Genomic DNA, 18,281 nt, shown 5'->3' on the forward strand with positions numbered 1-18,281 from the left:
TAGGACGGGAGTACTCTTGGGAATAGAACCTGGTATGGCAAACGACGTTCTATCTAACGATCCATCTATGAAATAGGTGTTACCTTCTGACAATGCTCCAATCGCTTTCGTACGTACAGTGTTCTAAAATCTAATCATCGATGTATACTACTGTTGTATAGGGTAGGGTTAGGTTTATAGATCAGCTACCTCTCAATCGCAAAGTTGGAATCAAAATTTGTAAGTTAAAAAGAGAATCTCGATTCCTTAAAACGGTAAGCTAATTTGATTTGTGTTACACTGTGATAAAATGGGAAAAACAAAATAGCTAGTGAGAATCTGAAAAACTGAAAAAATCAAACGATCCACCCTCGCAAATTCAAAGAAACGTTGAACTCAAAGAGAAGAGAATCCCACTGCGGCCTACTTTTGAGTTCCGTAAAGACTATGGCAGAATTGCTATATCTATTTACCACTGTTGTTGTAGGCAAGCCTGCTGGTGGTGTTAGGGGCAAGGTTGGTCACGGAACCAGGGACTGCAAGGTTCTTCATCCTAACAGTAACCGCTTTTGAGCCCGAAATTCCTTCATCGGCGATAAGACAGGCAGCCAGGCCAGCTACATGAGGACTTGCCATGGAGGTACCACTGATGGTCCTGGTAGCGTTGTTTGAGCCAATCCACGCCGAAGTGATTTCGTGTCCTGGTGCAAAGATATCGACAGCGGGCCCAAAGTTGGAGAAGCTATCAAATAGTTTGTGTTAGAGATTGAGTCACAACAGTTCTAAAGTGAGACAGGGGTCTACATACTCAGTCATCTCGTCTTTGATGTTGGTTGCGCCAACAGTAATGGCAGACTCGGCGGAGGCTGGTGAGGTAGTCGATGCATCCGCTGCCTCATTTCCCGCGGCAACAACGAAGGTGATGCCAGAGGCAGCAGCGGCGTTGACGACCTTGTTGAGAGCAGCAGAGTATCCACCACCAAGAGACATGTTTGCAACACACTTTGATGATTTTCCCTTGGATCTGGCGTTGGATGTAACCCATTCAATGCCCTTCATGACACCAGAGTTGGATCCGGTTCCCTCTTTGCCACCAAGAACCTTGACAGCAATAAGTTGGGCGTTCTTAGCGAGACCATAAGTAGTGCCGCCGATAGTACCGGCAACATGTGTCCCATGTCCACCTTCATCATCATTAATAGAGTCCACCGTATTAGTTCCCCATTTAGCCCGACCGCCAAACTCTTCGTGGTTGATATTGATACCAGTGTCGATTATGTAAACAGTGGTGTCCTTGCCGGCGGACTTGTGGTAGTGGTAGCTTGATAGGTCACCCTTAGCCCTATGAGAGATGCGTGCAAGACCCCACGATGGAACTGTGTTCTGCGTGATAAATTCCTGTACTCGCATAATTTGGTCTTGTTCGACAAAGTCCACCTATAATCGACACATATCGGGTTAGGAGTGCAACTAGAAGTAACATTCGGGAATGTATAGTGTGTGGGGATTAGTAAAAACGTACCTCAGGGCTGTTCTTGATATGCTCAAGAGTGTCTGGGTGAAAAGCACCGTAGTAGGACTTGAAACTGCCGAAGCAGCATCTCTCGCGCAATCCGTCTAGACTGGAGTCTTCGGTGCTGCTGGCACTCATGCGGTCCGTGTGATGGGACATCACTGACTGGACATGGGTCTCGAAATTCTCTTCCTCAACGTCTTCCTTGAGGACAACGATGTAGTTTTTGGAAATGGCCTCCACGGAAGCGGTGCTCATTTGAGCTTCGGGAAAGGGATGCATGATGAATAGGATTTGGAAGGTTAAAGTTGGAGTGAGTTTCCTTTGAGATCTTTAGGAGGATATTTGAGTAGTGGAAGATGAGTAAATGAAGTGAAGATGGTGTTGTGAGAAAAGGGCTTGCCGGTGGGAACAGGCCTGTCTTTATAGATACGGAATTTCCAGAATCTTTCTCCCCACAATGATGAATCCTCCTACTCTGAAGGCTATCAGATGCCTTCTTCTCAGCCCCAAAGCTAGAAGTGTACTTTGGACAGCCTTGTCAATAATGTGCCCCGAACCAGTTGTGACATCTGGAGCCGGGGGAAGGTCTGTTCCGTCGATCAAGGGCTGAGAGCAAGCATACATCATTTAGACAGAGACATTCGTAGCAAGCTTCATGAATCTAACAACTCGTGATGTCATAGAACTGCTAAATGCAGATTGACTGAATATATCGCTCATATCAAAGGCTAAGATCGTCCTGAAAGGTTGTTATTCCTCATATCAGAGCTTTAGCTAAAGAGCATCTCCACACTCTTTTGGGCAAGTATCAAGAATATACAATTATACGGCACTACATCCCTACTTCGACAGGCAGAAATCCGGCACTATGTCGTATCTATGGCGCACACAGAACTTGATATCGTGGCATACTGGGATAGGTACTTTGATTTTTAGAAGGACAAGGTGTTAACGTATAATGCCTAATCATCCCAGCCATCATAATGCTAGTGTGTACTTGAACCTTTGTATCAACGTCAGTGCCAAAGAAACCATACCACTACTGACAAAGATCCACTACAAAGCAGTATCGAACACTAGTAGAAACGGATCAAGCAACCAATGAAGTATTGTGAGGCGCGGACTTCGTCATGACACTCATATATGAGTATGAGTACCGACGCTTTGCCCCTCAAGAACCTTGAGAACGAAAGAAAGCTCTTCGGCCTGCAATGTTCACGAGCCAGTGAGATACAGTAATCGTAACGAGATGTGCAGTTTCTACTTGATGCACACACTGCTCACATCACGCGTCACGTGTAGAAACCTGACAGGTCAACTTCAGTTGAATTAACAGGGTCGACTTAACTACGATATGTGCTGAACGAAGGCCAGATACCCAGTCTGATAGGGGCATCGCAGGATCTACCAGATACGAGATGGGCTTGATGGAAATCAATGTAAACATTGATGTCATTACCCATCACGGAAAAGGGATCATCACCCTTAGATACCGTTGATTTGACGTTGATGTAAAGCAAGTGCCATGGAGCCATCTGTCAAAAGTGGTTTCCTGGGGCTGGGTCCTGAACCAATCTGCTGCATGGCGGGATCTTATTGCTGCACGGGGGTGTTACGCTAGCGCTACCGAGCCCAATCAAGAGGTTGATTGGGGAGTGCACCGTAAAAAGCAATGCGAGTGTGGGCGTGAGGAGCGCCAATCAGAATCAACCTAAATAGCTGCGAGCTGGGAGAGCAGAGACGTTCAAACAAAGTGTGGCAAACAAAGATGGCTGAGTACATAGCTGTGAATCGCGGATATCGCCACTTGATGCACTGAGAAATAGCTTTTATTTCGTTTTGAAAATACAAGCCATAGGCACCCCCCGCCCTTCACGGCGGTGTCCCAATTCATCTCTTTCTCGCCCTAGTTAAAACATAACGAAACAACACGTAAGATTATTGGTGGCGGCTGGCAGGTCGTATCGGCAGCGAGTATGACAACTGAAGGAGCTCCATATCCGCGATTATTTCGAACCCGTGATTTGTTTACCGATCTAGACTTCACGAGGGCGCCAGCAGCAAGCGTCGAGATACCATATGGCACAAGCTTCCCGAAAAGGGCCAGGAGCTGAGCGCTCAGGTAGAAGCCCGCTTTGACATATACATGTCTTCCAAAGTGCAGATTGCGAGACTGGAGGCCTCAATCGTTGTATGGGTCCGCGGAGCGGAGACGTACCGAGGATCATCTATGGGGCGGCAGGATGGCGGTAGGGCTGACATGATGCTCGTGTATGTAGCCTTATTCTGTGCGCGGGGGGAGTCATGGGCTGTATTGGCCATGGGTTTGGTGATGTGTTAGAAAGTGGTTATATGTATCATTTCCATTCTAAAGCCTGTGAGGCGCCCTAGGCCAAGATGGGACAATCTCGTCGCAACCACGTACCCCATGGATTGAAGCAATAACTTTATACATATAGATCTCGGTCTCGCTATCCAGCGCTGTCAAGTATGTTGAGTGCATGTACATAATATGGGCCATGTAGCACTGCTACACTCCAATGATCATGATTCCGGAATAGACTCCCATTTGAACGTGCCGCTGCATGTATTACTCATCCCGACAGCTGCCATTGCCGAAAGTGCAGAATCAACGGGCTGGACTAGTGGGTAGAGGCGGGGTTGCTTGCGGGCGGAGATGCGTGTAACAGGCGGGACTTTCCGTGCGGATGAGCTTTGCCCTTTTGTTCTTTATAAGGAGAGGTGCATGCGCGAGAGGTTGATGGATTGATGGATTGGTGGGTTGGTGGGTTGGTTGGGTAGGTGGTAGCGAGGAGCGATAAGGCTGAGTTCTTGATATAGAATTGTGAATGTTGCACTTAGGGGAATGAGAGAGATGATATTTGTTCACGATGATCATGAACTTAATAGGTGTCTTTTATTTAACTACACTTTCTTGAGACACAGGGAGCTGTAAATTTCAGGAAGAATGTTTAATATAAATTCATTTTGAACTTAAGTGAAGTACCCGTGATGTGATACTGAATTTTGGGTTTGATGGAGATGTACTGCAGCTGCTGTAATGAAACATACATATAGGGTTAGGGGATGTCGGTAAGGCTGCTAAGACCCCTGGGCTTAGAGCACCACTGTTCTATATAAATTTGAATAAGTAGAATATACTAATAGAAATCCAACAGACCACGTATTCTGAAGTTTTTAAATTACAGGTGTATCATTTCGATTCTCAGATTTGAGGTTGGTGCCAAGCTTGATCCTTGCAAGGATAGTAATCCATTCATATATGCCAAATAGTAATTCTCTACCAATCCGTTGTGGTGTAATGGTTAGCATCAGTCGCTCTCACCGACTAGATCGGGGTTCAATTCCCCGCAACGGAATTCGTTTTAAAGGTTTTCTTTTTCCAAAGATAATCTTTTCCTCGTAACGTGATTGCGCTGCCGAGTGCGTCTGGGAATGAAACAGGGATTTCTGGAAAGCAGTGAGCGAATAGCGCTATTTTGCTTCTCTTAGAATGTTTACTCCCGTTATCGTGGATTTGGGATATAGATTGCTTATCTGTGTTTGATTGGGGGAGTATCGAAGGCTAGCCAGTAAGCTCGGTTAACCCGCCTATAAGTACAAATATCGAAGAAAGATTAATTTGTCTCATGTGCTTGACTCGGATCCCACCCGTTCAGCGCTGGCCTATTGAGTGCTCTCGGTCTGCTTCAACGGCTGCCTGATCAAGATTGAATCATAGAATATCACTCGTCAGCGCATATAGTGTAGCTAGCCGAACCGCAACGTATCGTGTGGAATAGATTATTGGCTGTTAGATCTATATGTAAAAATACGGGTATTGGGTACAAAAATGCTAATAGTATCGTACTGGACGCACATCGAGACTGTGCTTCAATGAATTGTGGACCTTGCAAATCTGCTAGGCCAGATCTTGGTAGTCGGTGTGTATTCTGACTGAGGCGTAGATTCCTGTTTGAGAAGGATGGGCTCAAGAATTGGTTGGGTAGAGGTCATTCATGTTCATGCGTATAGTACTGCTATGAGGTGGGGATCGTGACATATGTTTTCGTAGCTTTGGAGGTCCGGTTGTGGCGGTGCACCCCCCAGCAGGTGTGTCGTGGAGGGTTGAAAGATGGGCCCCGATAGATGCGCCATATTGCCATTCTGGCAGTATGCAAAATGGATTCTGCACCTTATTAGAACAGCGCCCGGGCGTGAGATGTTGCCTTGGGTGATACGAGGAATCTCGGTGGTTGCCTTAGGCGGCGCTTGTCTTGGGTGTGACAGATATTGAGGAGATCACGTTAGGCAAGTGTCTAGATCTAGATTCAATTGAAAGCGGCGCTGGCGTGCTTTTTTATAACCAATTAATCTCACTTGTGCACCACACTCTTGGGTTCCTTCGCAATCGCTATAAAAGTTCAGATATGCCATGTCAGAGGTATATATGTAGACATCAGTGGAGATCGACATTTCCAATTGATTAGCTGCTGATGACTGTTTCCTCAGACAGGTAAAAAACACGCTTACCGAACATGTGTATACTGTAAATAGAAGAATTGGTTACGCATCTGGGTAATATGTAGACACTGGGGTTAAGCCTAGGTACTGCCCGGGGGGACACCTAGAGGGCGTGAGATATTTTAGGCCCAAGAATGGTCCATGATACCAGGGAGAACCAAATCTCCGCTGCAAAACTTCAACTTCGAATAAATGAATTAACTTGAGTTCCCGATATTTGTTCTTCTGGTCACTTGCTCTGCTGTTGCCTAGGCAATGGTGGCCATTGGAAATAGAGGAGAAATTGTAAAGTACCGATAGCTAACAGCAAGTACTGTAGGATGTCGGATTCACAAGTTGAATCTTTACTCTCCGCCGCTCCAATTTTGTCAAGTTACGCCGGGAGTTGGTCTGACCGGTTGCGCAAGTTACTTCAAGCGTTTGTGGTTGGTGGTGGAGAAGGACTTGAGATACTGGTCATGAAGTGATCGGTCCAAGATATAAGAATGTCCCCATATATATCTAGCGTTTTCTAAAAGGGGTTTTCGTGCAGCGTACGTGATCGAACTTACACCCCGCCCTCCGATAGTGGTTGCGAACATCGCCAGTACCTCTTCAATCCAAGCCAACAGCGCGGAGGCAGGTTCTCGGTATGAGCTTCGGCTCCTTGATTAACGGGGTTCAGAAATTCCACCATCCTCAATCCTTTCGGGAGCGGCGGTATGATGAGCCACTATCCAAATTTATTCATGGGCGAAGCGTTTTGAGCTGAGTACGTAAGGCGAGTTCGTATCCCAGTGTGATGTCGAAGCTGAACGCCTTGAGGGGAGCTGACCGGGGAGTCGGTTTGGTCTGAGGTAATCTCTTATGTTGGGTTTTGTATGACTGAAAGAGGTTGGAGGTAGAGAAACCATTCCTGGAATGCAGTTTGGGAGGAGTGAATCATCTAGATTCTAAGATTTAAGTTGGTGTTTTCAGTTTAGCAGACCGCCAAGGCGGGAATGTGACGGCTAGTGCAGCGAAATATCAGTTGTTTGGCGCGATCTCGCCACGAGCTATCGTCGGTGTGGACGTGGGTTGATGATGAAGATAATATGTATATACGTGTAGCTACATATATATAGCTGGCTGTTCGTGATAAGGTGAGGTCAAAGATGACGTATACGTAAGTCACCGCACGTACCCTAAAAGAACACCTAGCCTGCATTAACAGGGAGGGAGGTGGATTAGATACCAGCTGGATAATCTAGCTCAACTGAGCTGACACGAGATCAAGAAGAGGTTATATAGACCTGGTATACTACTATCATGTACATACCTTTCAATATAATATCGAGCTTCAAATATGCAGTCCCTTAACCGCCCATTGAGTTTGTGAGTGCTACTGACATGCACGGCGCATATCAAGACCGCCACATGAAAACCTCGCTGGATGCAGATACACGTACTCTCGTTCCCGATATTATACAGAATTCGATAGCTTCTAGAAAGTGAAGTTCATAATGCAAATTCACCACCTAAAAACCACTTACACTTCAAGCGAACAGGGGGGTTGAGCAGATTACGCCCGAGTAGCTAGGGTGGAAGATCCGGAAGAGGGCCTTGGGGGTATATTTCACGTAGACTTCGAATCCTGTTCTTTGCAAGCGCCTCTCACCAACGCATACATACGTATATACTACATGTAATCCAAACAATAAAAGATACACATAGAGAACATGTACTTCGATCCCTGTTTTTTGGACCCGACCGGGGGGGGGGGGGGGGGGACAGCGATGGGAATGATCTATGGAAAAAACAGTTATATGGTGCACAGATATTTCGCCATACAATTTCACCCCCCTGTTTTTCCATAGATCATTCCGGTCGCTGTACCTACATCCATGGTTTTTCCGTCCCGGCTGCACGTTACCGAATGCAAGGTCGATCCGCTAATGCAGGTCTCGTGAGACCGGTGGACCCTTGATGATGGAGCCGAGGACACTCGACGCTAGGATAGAGTGACGGTGTACTCTAGATCTACTCTACTCCTCCAGTCTGGTACTCCAAGTTCCTACAGGCTCGCTTCATTACGACACCAAGGCTTGTTTGGACATGTTAGGAAAAGTCAGTTTTGTTCCTATGGATCACAAGGTATCACTCGTTACAGTATACTCGTGATAAAGATAGATATATCACGACGAGCTGGCCGATTCCAGACCTCGTCGTTTGTCCATACCATGGACACGAAACAAGTGTAGAGCTTAGAGAAAGTTTGATTGAAAGACACCGTATCCGTTTGTACCACCGTCCCACCGTCCCACCATCCCACCATCCGATCGTGCCAGCATCGATCCCACAACACAACCTATCCATTTGTACCATCATCCCACAACATAACAGCTAACTGATCATTCCATCTCCCAAAAAGAGAGTCATAAACAAGAAAAATAAGAAATAGGAAAAAAAGAACAGAGCACTGCCGATCCTCACTACCACAAACCCTCCCTCGCATACCAAAACCATCACCGCGCGATATGCAGCCTACCAATTCTGGGAACAGATTATGTTAAAGACCCGGCAGTGGCGAGGACAATTCAGAAGAAATAATTCTTACTAGTCCAATTTGATCCACCATTATTAGTCACACCGTTGTGCTTAGTCCTGTCATGTGACATTTAGCAATTTAGTATAAGGGATGGAAGGGTATTACCTACCTCAGATACTCACCCCCTGTATACAGTCAGGACATAGTCGAGATCCCCAGCAGCGTGTGGTCTACTCACTCGCTGATGCGGTCAGCGCATCATCGAAGTCTTCGGCAGTGTGGAGTCTACTCACCTGTTGCGTACGGTCAACACATCATCGAAGCCCTCAGCGGTGATGTGGTCTACTCGAAGAGCCGTCACAGCTCTACCCGCATGTGCAGCCAAATTCTGGGCATATAGCTGGATTGATCTTTGTTGGGTGATTGGGTTCTGGCCTTGGAAGGCTTGAAATTGCTGAGGAGTCAATCGGTTTGGGTCAATCCCATTTGCCATGAGCAACTGATGTGCCTGGGATGCAGAACCGGCACTCTGTGGTGTACCTTGCGGAGCACCCCGACCATTCCCGACTTCTTGGTCTCTGCATACTGTCAGCACATCATCAAAGTCCTGAGGGATGTGTGGAGTCTACTCACTCTCTGTATACTGTCAGCCCATCATCGAAGCTCTTAGCGGTGTGGGGTCTACTTACTCGCTGTATACTGTCAGCACATTATCAAGGTCCTCAGCGGTGATGTGGTCTACTCACTCCCTGCATACGGTCAGCACATCATCGAAGTCCTCAGCGGTGTGGAGTCTACTTACTCCCTGCATACGGTCAGCACATCATCGAACCCCCCAGCGGTATGGGGTCTACTCACAACCTGTGCACGTATGGTGAGTACATATATCATTGAAATGGTAAACGGGGGTCAACACACGATCTGGGCCTGATTAAGCCTTAGCCAGAGTGCTACAACGTTTCCGTAAGTAATTAGAAATATCGACTCCACTTCACCTGTTAATCTCGTTTACACGGATATGGAACCGTTGTATATGCATCAGGTCGTCATCCTTTGAAGGCTTGCCACTATCCGAACCCAAATCGTTTTGTTCCTCGGTGTCATCGACAGTATCAATTTCCACAACTTTGATTTGTGAGGTTATTTGGAACCACCGTTTACAATACTTGCTTTTAGACGTATAATTCAGCCACAACTTTCTCGTCCCAGGGCTAGCAGTCGATAAATTACCAGTTCACGCGCTCTAGGTGGTAGCCAGTACCAACAGGCCCGGTGTATTGTGTACCGCAAGCCGGGCACCTGTGATCTCTTTCTCCTTTCTTTACATTCTTGCGTATGATTATCGCCATTGAAAGCTTCATGCCGGCCATGACGGTCCAATCTTCTGGTCTCAGGAGCGCGCCGCTCTCTTCATTGGTGATGTCGTATTCCCCCCGTTCAACAAAGGACTTTCCCGCAGATTCTTTGAAACACATCGAGACTATAGTCCGGAAATCCTTTAAATATGGCATCAGCAATATCACGATGCGCATAATGTTGATGGAAAAACCAGTTTTATACCTCATATTTTAGGCACAAGTCGTATGGTAACGGACGTTCGTAGCCTAACGCGTCAATAAATATAATTGGCGCATTATCTGGGGTCGAGAAGCCGAGATATCTCATCCCGTTTTCGACTCGTTTCAAGACGATATTGGTTTCTTGGACTCCGTCTATGACCATTTTCCTGGAAACCAGCGCTGTAAGAATATAACCGGGAATTGAGCTATGTTCAGGTTTACATACATCGAGCCACTAAGGAAGAGCATATCTAGCATTTCGAGCTTTTTTTCGAGCTTTGTTTGATATTCCAGAAACGTTGCCCTTCCCCGTACTTCCCACGCCGCTTGTCGTAATATCTTTCCCTTCACAAGCTTTCGGTTTAGGTGCTCGAGATTCTCTAGAATTCCTAAAGCCTCTGTAAGTTGTTCCCTGGCAAGTTTAACAGTGCGCGGTTCTAGCTTCACCGCGTCAGCAAGCATAGGCTCAATGATTTCCAACTTATCTTTCCATTGCATTAGTTTCGCTGTTAGGTCCTCGCGTTCTTCTTGGGCTCCTTTAAGGTTTACCCATAAGGTGAACCCAATTTTGGTGACTAAAAGTATATCGCCGATACCGACACCAAACGACATGATGATAGCTGTACTGCTGGGTATAATATGTTGCAAATAGTAGCCTAGCTAGGTGTTGCGGTAGTTTATGGTAACATGTAGGCTAAAGCGGGGGTGGCCTAGTACTGGCATTGCAACTGCACGATAACATAAAGCCACACATGCTCAAGGCACCGCCACTGACATTATGTACAGCCATTTCCCAAAAGACCCGGCACCTCGAACTCCCTCACGGCCTATAGCAAGATACAGATTACAAAACGGCAACAAATATAATAGAAAAACTAAAGTCGAAATATAAATGTATACACTTGACTTACTATTACCATTTGATCGCGGCGAGAGCATATGTGGTGGAGCCATAGTTGCAAGTGAACGAGGGTTGTGATGCTAGGTTTTGGCGAGGTGCCAAGTCTTTTGGGAAATGGCTGTAATTGGCTCTGGTTTGCTTAAGCACCCTGCAATAACGGCCAACCACTGATTTGAAATTTTACATATTAACACTGATAAATGTATGCACCGGAAAAAAAATGTGGAAGTGTAACAACACTAAACCTGATTTGGAAAGAATTTCCTAAAGCAATTCTACACAGTTTTTTCTATTTTTTTTATTTTTTATTTTTTATTATATATTTTTTAAATATCTTATTTAAAAATGTTATTTAAAAATATATTTAATTTAGATCTTTATTTATAATATTATTTTTATATATATTTTGTATTTATATTCATATACGATTCAATAGGATTTGAATTTAAAATTATCAGATTGCACTGATTTTTTTATATTAAGATTCTTACCTAATTGTTTTTAACGTCGGAAAAATAGATCTTGGAAAAACAATTCGGAAATCTATAATCGAAATCTTCAAAAATTTTCAAATAGTGAGTTTTTAAAATGAGTTTCGCTGAATCCTATATGTTTTGTCAACCGTTTGGAAATAAGTTTCATGGAGTTTTTGTAATGACGTAAATTATTCACATTATTCATTTTTATTATGAATTATTAATGTTAAAAGAAAACTGATTTCAATCATTTGAGAACAAATATATCAGCGAAAAATCAGGCGCTGATATGTAATTAGCTGTTACTGGTTGCTAATTTCACTAATTCGGCCTCGCTGCGCTCCGTATCACTTCGTCTACCCGTGTTTTCATCGTATCAGAAATTACCAGTCATTTTTTGCTGATCTATTTGGTCTGAAATGGGATATGTCTTGTACCTACTCCCGATTAGGTAAGGCAGTGGCAAATGACGTCAAATTTGACGGATCACATTTTGAGGATCCACACCTTCATACACACACCCCAGCTCCTACCTCGATGCTTACCTCACCTTCTACTTCACCTTTTACCTTGATACCTACCTTCTACCTGCCTCGGCGCTTACCTTTTACCTACCTTGTCGCCTGGATACGTATATACCTACATTTGTAGTTTGACGCCCGTATTGACACCCAATCGACACCCAATTGACGCCCAAATCGATGCCCAAATCGATGCCCAAATCGACGCCCAATTGAAGCCCAAATCGATGCCCAAATCGATGCCCAAATCGACGCCCAATTGACGTCTAAATTGACGCCCAAATTGGACACCAAATCAACGACTAAATTGATCGAAGGTAGGTAGGTAGGCAGCCAGCGGGCCGGGCAGGTAGTCAGACGGGCAGACAGCCAGACGTGGAGCTAGGCAGGTGTGGAGGCAGGCAGTTGGGCATTTGGGCAAGCATTCGTGCAGTCAGGCAAGCGGGCAGGCAGGCAGGCAAACAGGCAGGCAGGCAAGTTGATGTTTACAGTTAAAATGAACGAATTGAAATAGTTTGTTATGATATTTTATTAATTATATAGTAGTTTTAGGAATATTTTAACGAGGAAATAAGAAACAAGAAATTTTGCGAGATGAATTTAGCAGCTGAAATATCTACAACCCTGTTGATGACAGCGATATACGTCATAGAAACAAAAACCAGAAATTTTGGAATATGAATCTTAGCAGCTGAAAATATCTACAACCCTGTTGACAACAGTGATATACGTCATAGAAGCAACTCTCACGATCGAAAGTATTACCATTTTTAGTACAAGGTGGGTTAGTCGCCTAACTATTTATATTCAAGTTTCAAAGGTTTAAAACAGTACCTATCCCCTAGTCAGCCTGCTCACTACGATTATTCGAACTGTTAAGGTAAGTGTAACGGGGGTCTATGGGCGTAGGGACTATAGTGCCAAGGAATACAACCGAGGCGAAGACGTAGCAATAGGTATTCGTGGCTATGGACTATGGGATGGTTCTACCTGGTATGACAAACCAGTTGAACCCTATAATGAGACGTAGGACAAACGTAGTATTCGTGTAGTAAATACAAAGGTTCCGTGAAGAGAAAAGGAAAGGAAAGGAAACATGAAAAGGCACGAGGCAACGCCCCATTATATATCCAACTCCTAGTCCGTTGATGACTAATACCCCGCGTAACGGAAACCGAAAGAACATAACAGAACCCTCATTATAAATCCTAATTCAACTACGCAATACCTCCTCTTCACGATCCAATCTATCGCCTTAGCCGGAATATGGTATTGCCATTACAGACTACGCCCCCCTCTAAGGCCTACCTCCTGGTAGGCTTAGGTTTCCGTGGATAACGTTCATGGAATCGTTGAACAATATCAGGCGAATGCTCGAGGTCCGATAGGGGTTGCCAAGAGGCTTCATCATATCCTGCATATCGTACCAGATACTCAAATCTTCCCCTTCGTTTCCTAGAATCCAAAATATCTTCAACTTCCCACTCTTCCTCTCCTTCGATCTCAACCGGAGGTGGTGGTGACTGCTGTTGTCCCGGTAACGGATTTCCTGCTTCCGGCGATAATAACGAAACGTGGAATACTGGATGGATCTTCATTGAACGGGGAAGTTCTAATTCATAAGCATAGGGGTTAATGATTCGTTTAATACTGTAAGGTCCAATACGTTTCCAATCAAATTTCTTGGAGGATCGCTTTGTCAGAATATGGCGTGTTGATAAGAAAACTTTATCTCTTATCTTATAACAAGGGGCGGGAGAACAATTCAGGTTGGCCGATTCCTCCCGTATCCTTTGCGCTCGGAACATTTCGCTCTTCAAAAATTCCACTATATCCTTCATTTCCCTTGCTACCCTGTTGGCCTGGTCTTCCGCCGTCGTTCTACCATGTTCCAAGGGGCCAAAACTCATTCTTGGGTTTCTTCCCGAGTTGGCATAGAAAGGGGAGGCCTTTGTTGTTTCCGAAGCATGATTATTTGTTGCGAACTCGGCCATTGCCAATAGTCGGGCCCAATCATCTTGTTGATAAGAGACGTAACTTCGAAGATACTGTTCCATTACGGCATTGATCCTTTCGGTTTGTCCATCAGTTTGGGGATGGAATGCAGTGGAAAATCGTGGAGATATTTCCAGGCATTTACAGAGCGACTTCCAAAATTCCGCGACAAATTGTGTTCCTCGATCGGATACGACGGTATCGGGTAGTCCATGTAGCTTCCAAACATTATCAATATATAGCCTCGCTACTTCCTTCGAATCTACCTCTTTAGTCGTTGGTATTAGATGTCGCATTTTGGTTAATCTATCAACCACAACTAGGATCGCATTATATCCATCACTCTCAGGAAGGTCAGTAACAAAATCCATTGAGACATCCGTCCATGGTCCATCGGGTATTTGCATTGGACGAAGTACTCCGTAAGGCGCATTACGTGTTGCCTTGCTATGGACACACACATTGCAATTCCTAACATATCGATTGACATACTTTCGCATTTGTGGCCAATAATATTCCTGACTTAAGAGTTCCAATGTCTTTGCTCTCCCCGGATGGCCTGCCGATGGTTTATCATGATATTCTTTTAGGAGCCTCAGCCGGAGGTCATTATCATTTAGTACATAGAGTGCACCTCGATAAAGTAGTCGACCATTGTTGTCTTCCGAACATTCGGCAAGTGAAATTTTATTCGAATGGCGAACGTCACCCCGAAGCATAGCAAGGATTTCATTTGGAAAACTATCAACCGAGTAAGCTTTTGAAAATAACTCCTCTACAGTGGACATTCCTTCAGCGGATTCATTTGATAAAGAACCCGTGAACAAACTTAGCTTTGTATCCAAATTTTTCCGCTTCAGGACCACTTGGCTCTGATGCGTCAACCGTTCATCCCCCTCTTTAGGTAGGTCACCTGACCTTCTAGTCAATGCATCTGGTTTTGCTCCTTGTTTTCCCGGTCGAAATTGTATAATAAAATCGAAACGTGAAAGGAATTCAGACCAACGAGCTTGTCGGCGGTTTAACAGTTTTGTCGTCATGAAATATTCTAGATTCCGGTGATCGCTGAAGACTTCAATAGGGAATTGTGCTCCTTCCAGATGATGTCGCCACTCTTCAAAACATCGCACAATTGCTAGAAGTTCCTTATCGTAAATTTCATAGTTACATTCTGCAGGGGAATGCTTCTTGGAAAAGAAAGCGACCGGATGTAAAATTCCTTCATCATCACGTTGTGAGAGAATTCCTGCTGACACATAATTGGATGCATCGGTTTCCAGCACAATTTTTCGATCCGGGTCAAAATGAACTAGTATAGGTGCTGTTGTAAACATTTTTTTTAAAGTTTGAAATGCTTCCTCCCTTTCATTTGTCCATTCGAATTTAACATTTTTCTTTGTTAAGGCTGTAAGCGGGGCAACAATCTTTGAATATCCTAGGATGAATCGTCGATAAAAGTTTGCAAATCCCAAAAATACCTGAACATCATGGAGATTCATCGGTGTGGACCATTCTAGAACATCAATAACCTTCTTCGGATCCATCCTGTTGCCATCCGGGGTAAGGATTAGGCCAAGGTATTTTGTTTCTTGAACCATAAATTCGCATTTTTCGGGTTTGAGATGAACATGGTTCTCATCAAGTACTTTTAGAACTTTTCGAATATGATCCTTGTGTTCTGTAAGGGACTCGGAATAGATAAGGATGTCGTCCAAATAAGCTGTTACGAATTGATCGAGATAGGGACGTAGGATGTCATTGATCCAATGTTGGAACGTAGCAGGAGCGTTTGCTAATCCAAAAGGCATTACCGTATATTCAAAATGTCCATATCGAGTCCGCAATGCCGTTTTCCATTCGTCTCCTTCCGTTATCCTGATCTGGTTATATCCCCAACGTAAATCCAACTTGGTATAGTATTTTGCTCTTGACAATTTGGCCAAAGTTTCCTTTAATAATGGTAATGGGTAACGATTCTTAATCGTGATTGCATTAAGACCTCTATAGTCGACACATAAACGAAGAGTTCCATCGGCTTTTTTAACAAACAGTATAGGCGCTCCCGCTGGTGATTCACTATGGCGGATAATACCTTTGGGTAGATTTTCCTGAAGGTAATCCCATAGTGACTTCAACTCAATTTGGGATAGAGCATATATTGGTCCCCATGGTGGTTGTTTGCCTTCTTCTAATACTATTTTCATATCATGGAAGGGTCGATGTGGTGGGAGGATTGAAGCATCATATTCTTCAAACATATGGATATAGCGATGGAACTCTTTCGGTATCAGTTGTTCAATATCGATGGTAGGTTTTTGAGTTGCCGAAACGGTAACGGTATGAGTTTCTGGTAGGGGAATCGATATACCATGAACCGTAATGGCAGTTCCACTAAGCGAACAATGTTGACAACAGCTTCGAGAGTCAAAAATGAGCAAATTTTCCTTTGGTCGAATCGTAACGTCATGATGTCGCATCCAAGGTATCCCCATTACAATCGGATAATGTCCCAACTTTGTCACAAAACATGACGCAGTCTCTCTATGGCCATGAATGTCTAGCGAGACATCAACAATATGGGTAATCTTTCCTGACTTGATAGGTCTGCCGTCTATAACATCTTCGTGGCGCGGTATTTTAAGTGGGGTCGTGGTGAGATTGTTGTGGCGTACGAAAGATTCATCGATGAAAGCATATCCTGATGCTCCGGTATCAATAAGGGCGTAGGTGGGTACGAAAGTATTTTTATTCTGTGAAATTGAACAAGTTACTACAAATTGGTTCCCATCCAATTCCTCCTCTGATACCGAAAAACCAGAAATATGCATTTATGAAAAATTCTTAAATGGTCCCTGGGCTAAGCCACTTAGTGCAGGGACAAATCTTTTGCCGACTCGTTATCGCTTCCATCATTTTCTTCCACTCTCAATGCTGCTCCTCTCATCATCGGTCTCCTTGGCTGATTCCCCATTGCCCTTGCTTGGGGGCAGTCCCTAACCATATGTCCAATACCTCCACAATAGAAACATCGGCCCTCAGCTAAGCGGGCGTTTCTTTCAGTAGAGGTGGGGCGACGACGACCCCCAGACAAATCCATCGGTACATCACCTCCCGGGCGGAACGAGGAATGATTCTCAGGGGTAGATGCATTGACAGCTGGGGCAGCAGCACGGGGAGCAGGAGCAGGATTCACTGATGGGGGACGAGGGTTCAGAGCAGCAGTAGCATTCCAAGGTTTTTTACTTCCTCGCTTAGCTTCTGCCGCTCGTCGGCGATTATCCAGTCGTTGCAAAAGTGTCGCACAGGCATCTACTGTCGCAGGAGTTTCATGGTGTATCATTGATTCATCGAGTTCCGCATTAATAACTTCCTTCAAAGCCTCAATCCGAGAAACTTCATCCATCCCTGACTCGGCAGCATACCGTTGAAATTCGGCGAAATAATCAGCAAAGGTTCGATTTCGTTGACGGATGTTCCTAAGATTCCTCCTAGCCGTACGCATTCGATCAGGGTCCCCGAATGCAGTATCTAGAATTTCATAGAATTGTGGCATGGAAGGCAAAGCAATGCCCTCTTCCCCGACGTATTATAAAAACTGATTGGCGGCGACACCCTCCAGTCGACTGAATGCATAGGATAGCTTAGACTGTAGTATGGGGAAGCGGTCGGCATTTCCCAACAGTTTAATCCTCATCTGTTGCTTGAATAGGTGTAGTCTTTCTCGATCGCGATCTCCCCTAAACAATTCAGGATCTGGGAGCTTTTCCGACCGTTGGGTAGTAGCTGTGACAAGTGGTACTGGAGGCACAGGTGGGGCATCATCACCACCAATTGGTTCTTCATCAGGGGCAACCACTTCCACAGCGACCCGTTGAGTTCGAGCAGCAGCAAGGTCTCGCTCAAACATCTCTCTTGCATTCCCAGCCTCCCTTTCTACCTCTTGTAAATCCGTAGCATACTGAGCCAGACCATGTTGGGCTCGTTGGAGAAGGGCATACGCTTCTATTCCGACATTGTTATCAACCTGTGGGTGTTCTTGAAAGAAGGTTTGAAGGGCGTCGCTTAGTTGCTGATAATCGACAGGAACGTGTTCCGACATTGTAGACTATAGTGTTGTATTAGTTGGCGATAGAGGACGGAACCTTAGTGTAACGGGGGTCTATGGGCGTAGGGACTATAGTGCCAGGGAATACAACCGAGGCGAAGACGTAGCAATAGGTATTCGTGGCTATGGACTATGGGATTGTTCTACCTGGTATGACAAACCAGTTGAACCCTATAATGAGACGTAGGACAAACGTAGT

The 18,281-nt window shown here is 44.9% G+C and overlaps 2 protein-coding genes across 2 annotated transcripts; both read right to left on the reverse strand.

The window, feature by feature from the left end:
• Positions 1-444: 444 nt before the first annotated feature.
• Positions 445-1,774, reverse strand: LAJ45_07731 (uncharacterized protein; the record flags this gene model as incomplete). The annotated part of the gene is made up of 3 exons (XM_046117286.1): positions 445-721; positions 788-1,416; positions 1,502-1,774. 3 exons carry the CDS (start codon positions 1,772-1,774, stop codon positions 445-447), a joined length of 1,179 nt encoding a protein of 392 aa, XP_045969582.1.
• A 6,467-nt stretch (positions 1,775-8,241) lies between these two features.
• LAJ45_07732 (uncharacterized protein) lies at positions 8,242-10,696 on the reverse strand (the record flags this gene model as incomplete). Its single annotated transcript, XM_046117287.1, has 17 exons — positions 8,242-8,345; positions 8,495-8,530; positions 8,595-8,641; positions 8,695-8,710; positions 8,764-8,810; positions 8,895-8,979; positions 9,066-9,103; positions 9,159-9,161; positions 9,215-9,217; positions 9,272-9,274; positions 9,328-9,330; positions 9,384-9,386; positions 9,444-9,452; positions 9,521-9,694; positions 9,756-10,021; positions 10,086-10,251; positions 10,311-10,696. 17 exons carry the CDS (start codon positions 10,694-10,696, stop codon positions 8,242-8,244), a joined length of 1,389 nt encoding a protein of 462 aa, XP_045969583.1.
• Between the last annotated feature and the right edge of the window lie 7,585 nt (positions 10,697-18,281).

The sequence above is a fragment of the Morchella importuna genome, assembly GCF_003444635.1.
Source record: "Morchella importuna strain M04M26 chromosome Unknown Morimp01GS025, whole genome shotgun sequence".
Taxonomy (NCBI): Eukaryota; Fungi; Ascomycota; class Pezizomycetes; order Pezizales; family Morchellaceae; genus Morchella; species Morchella importuna.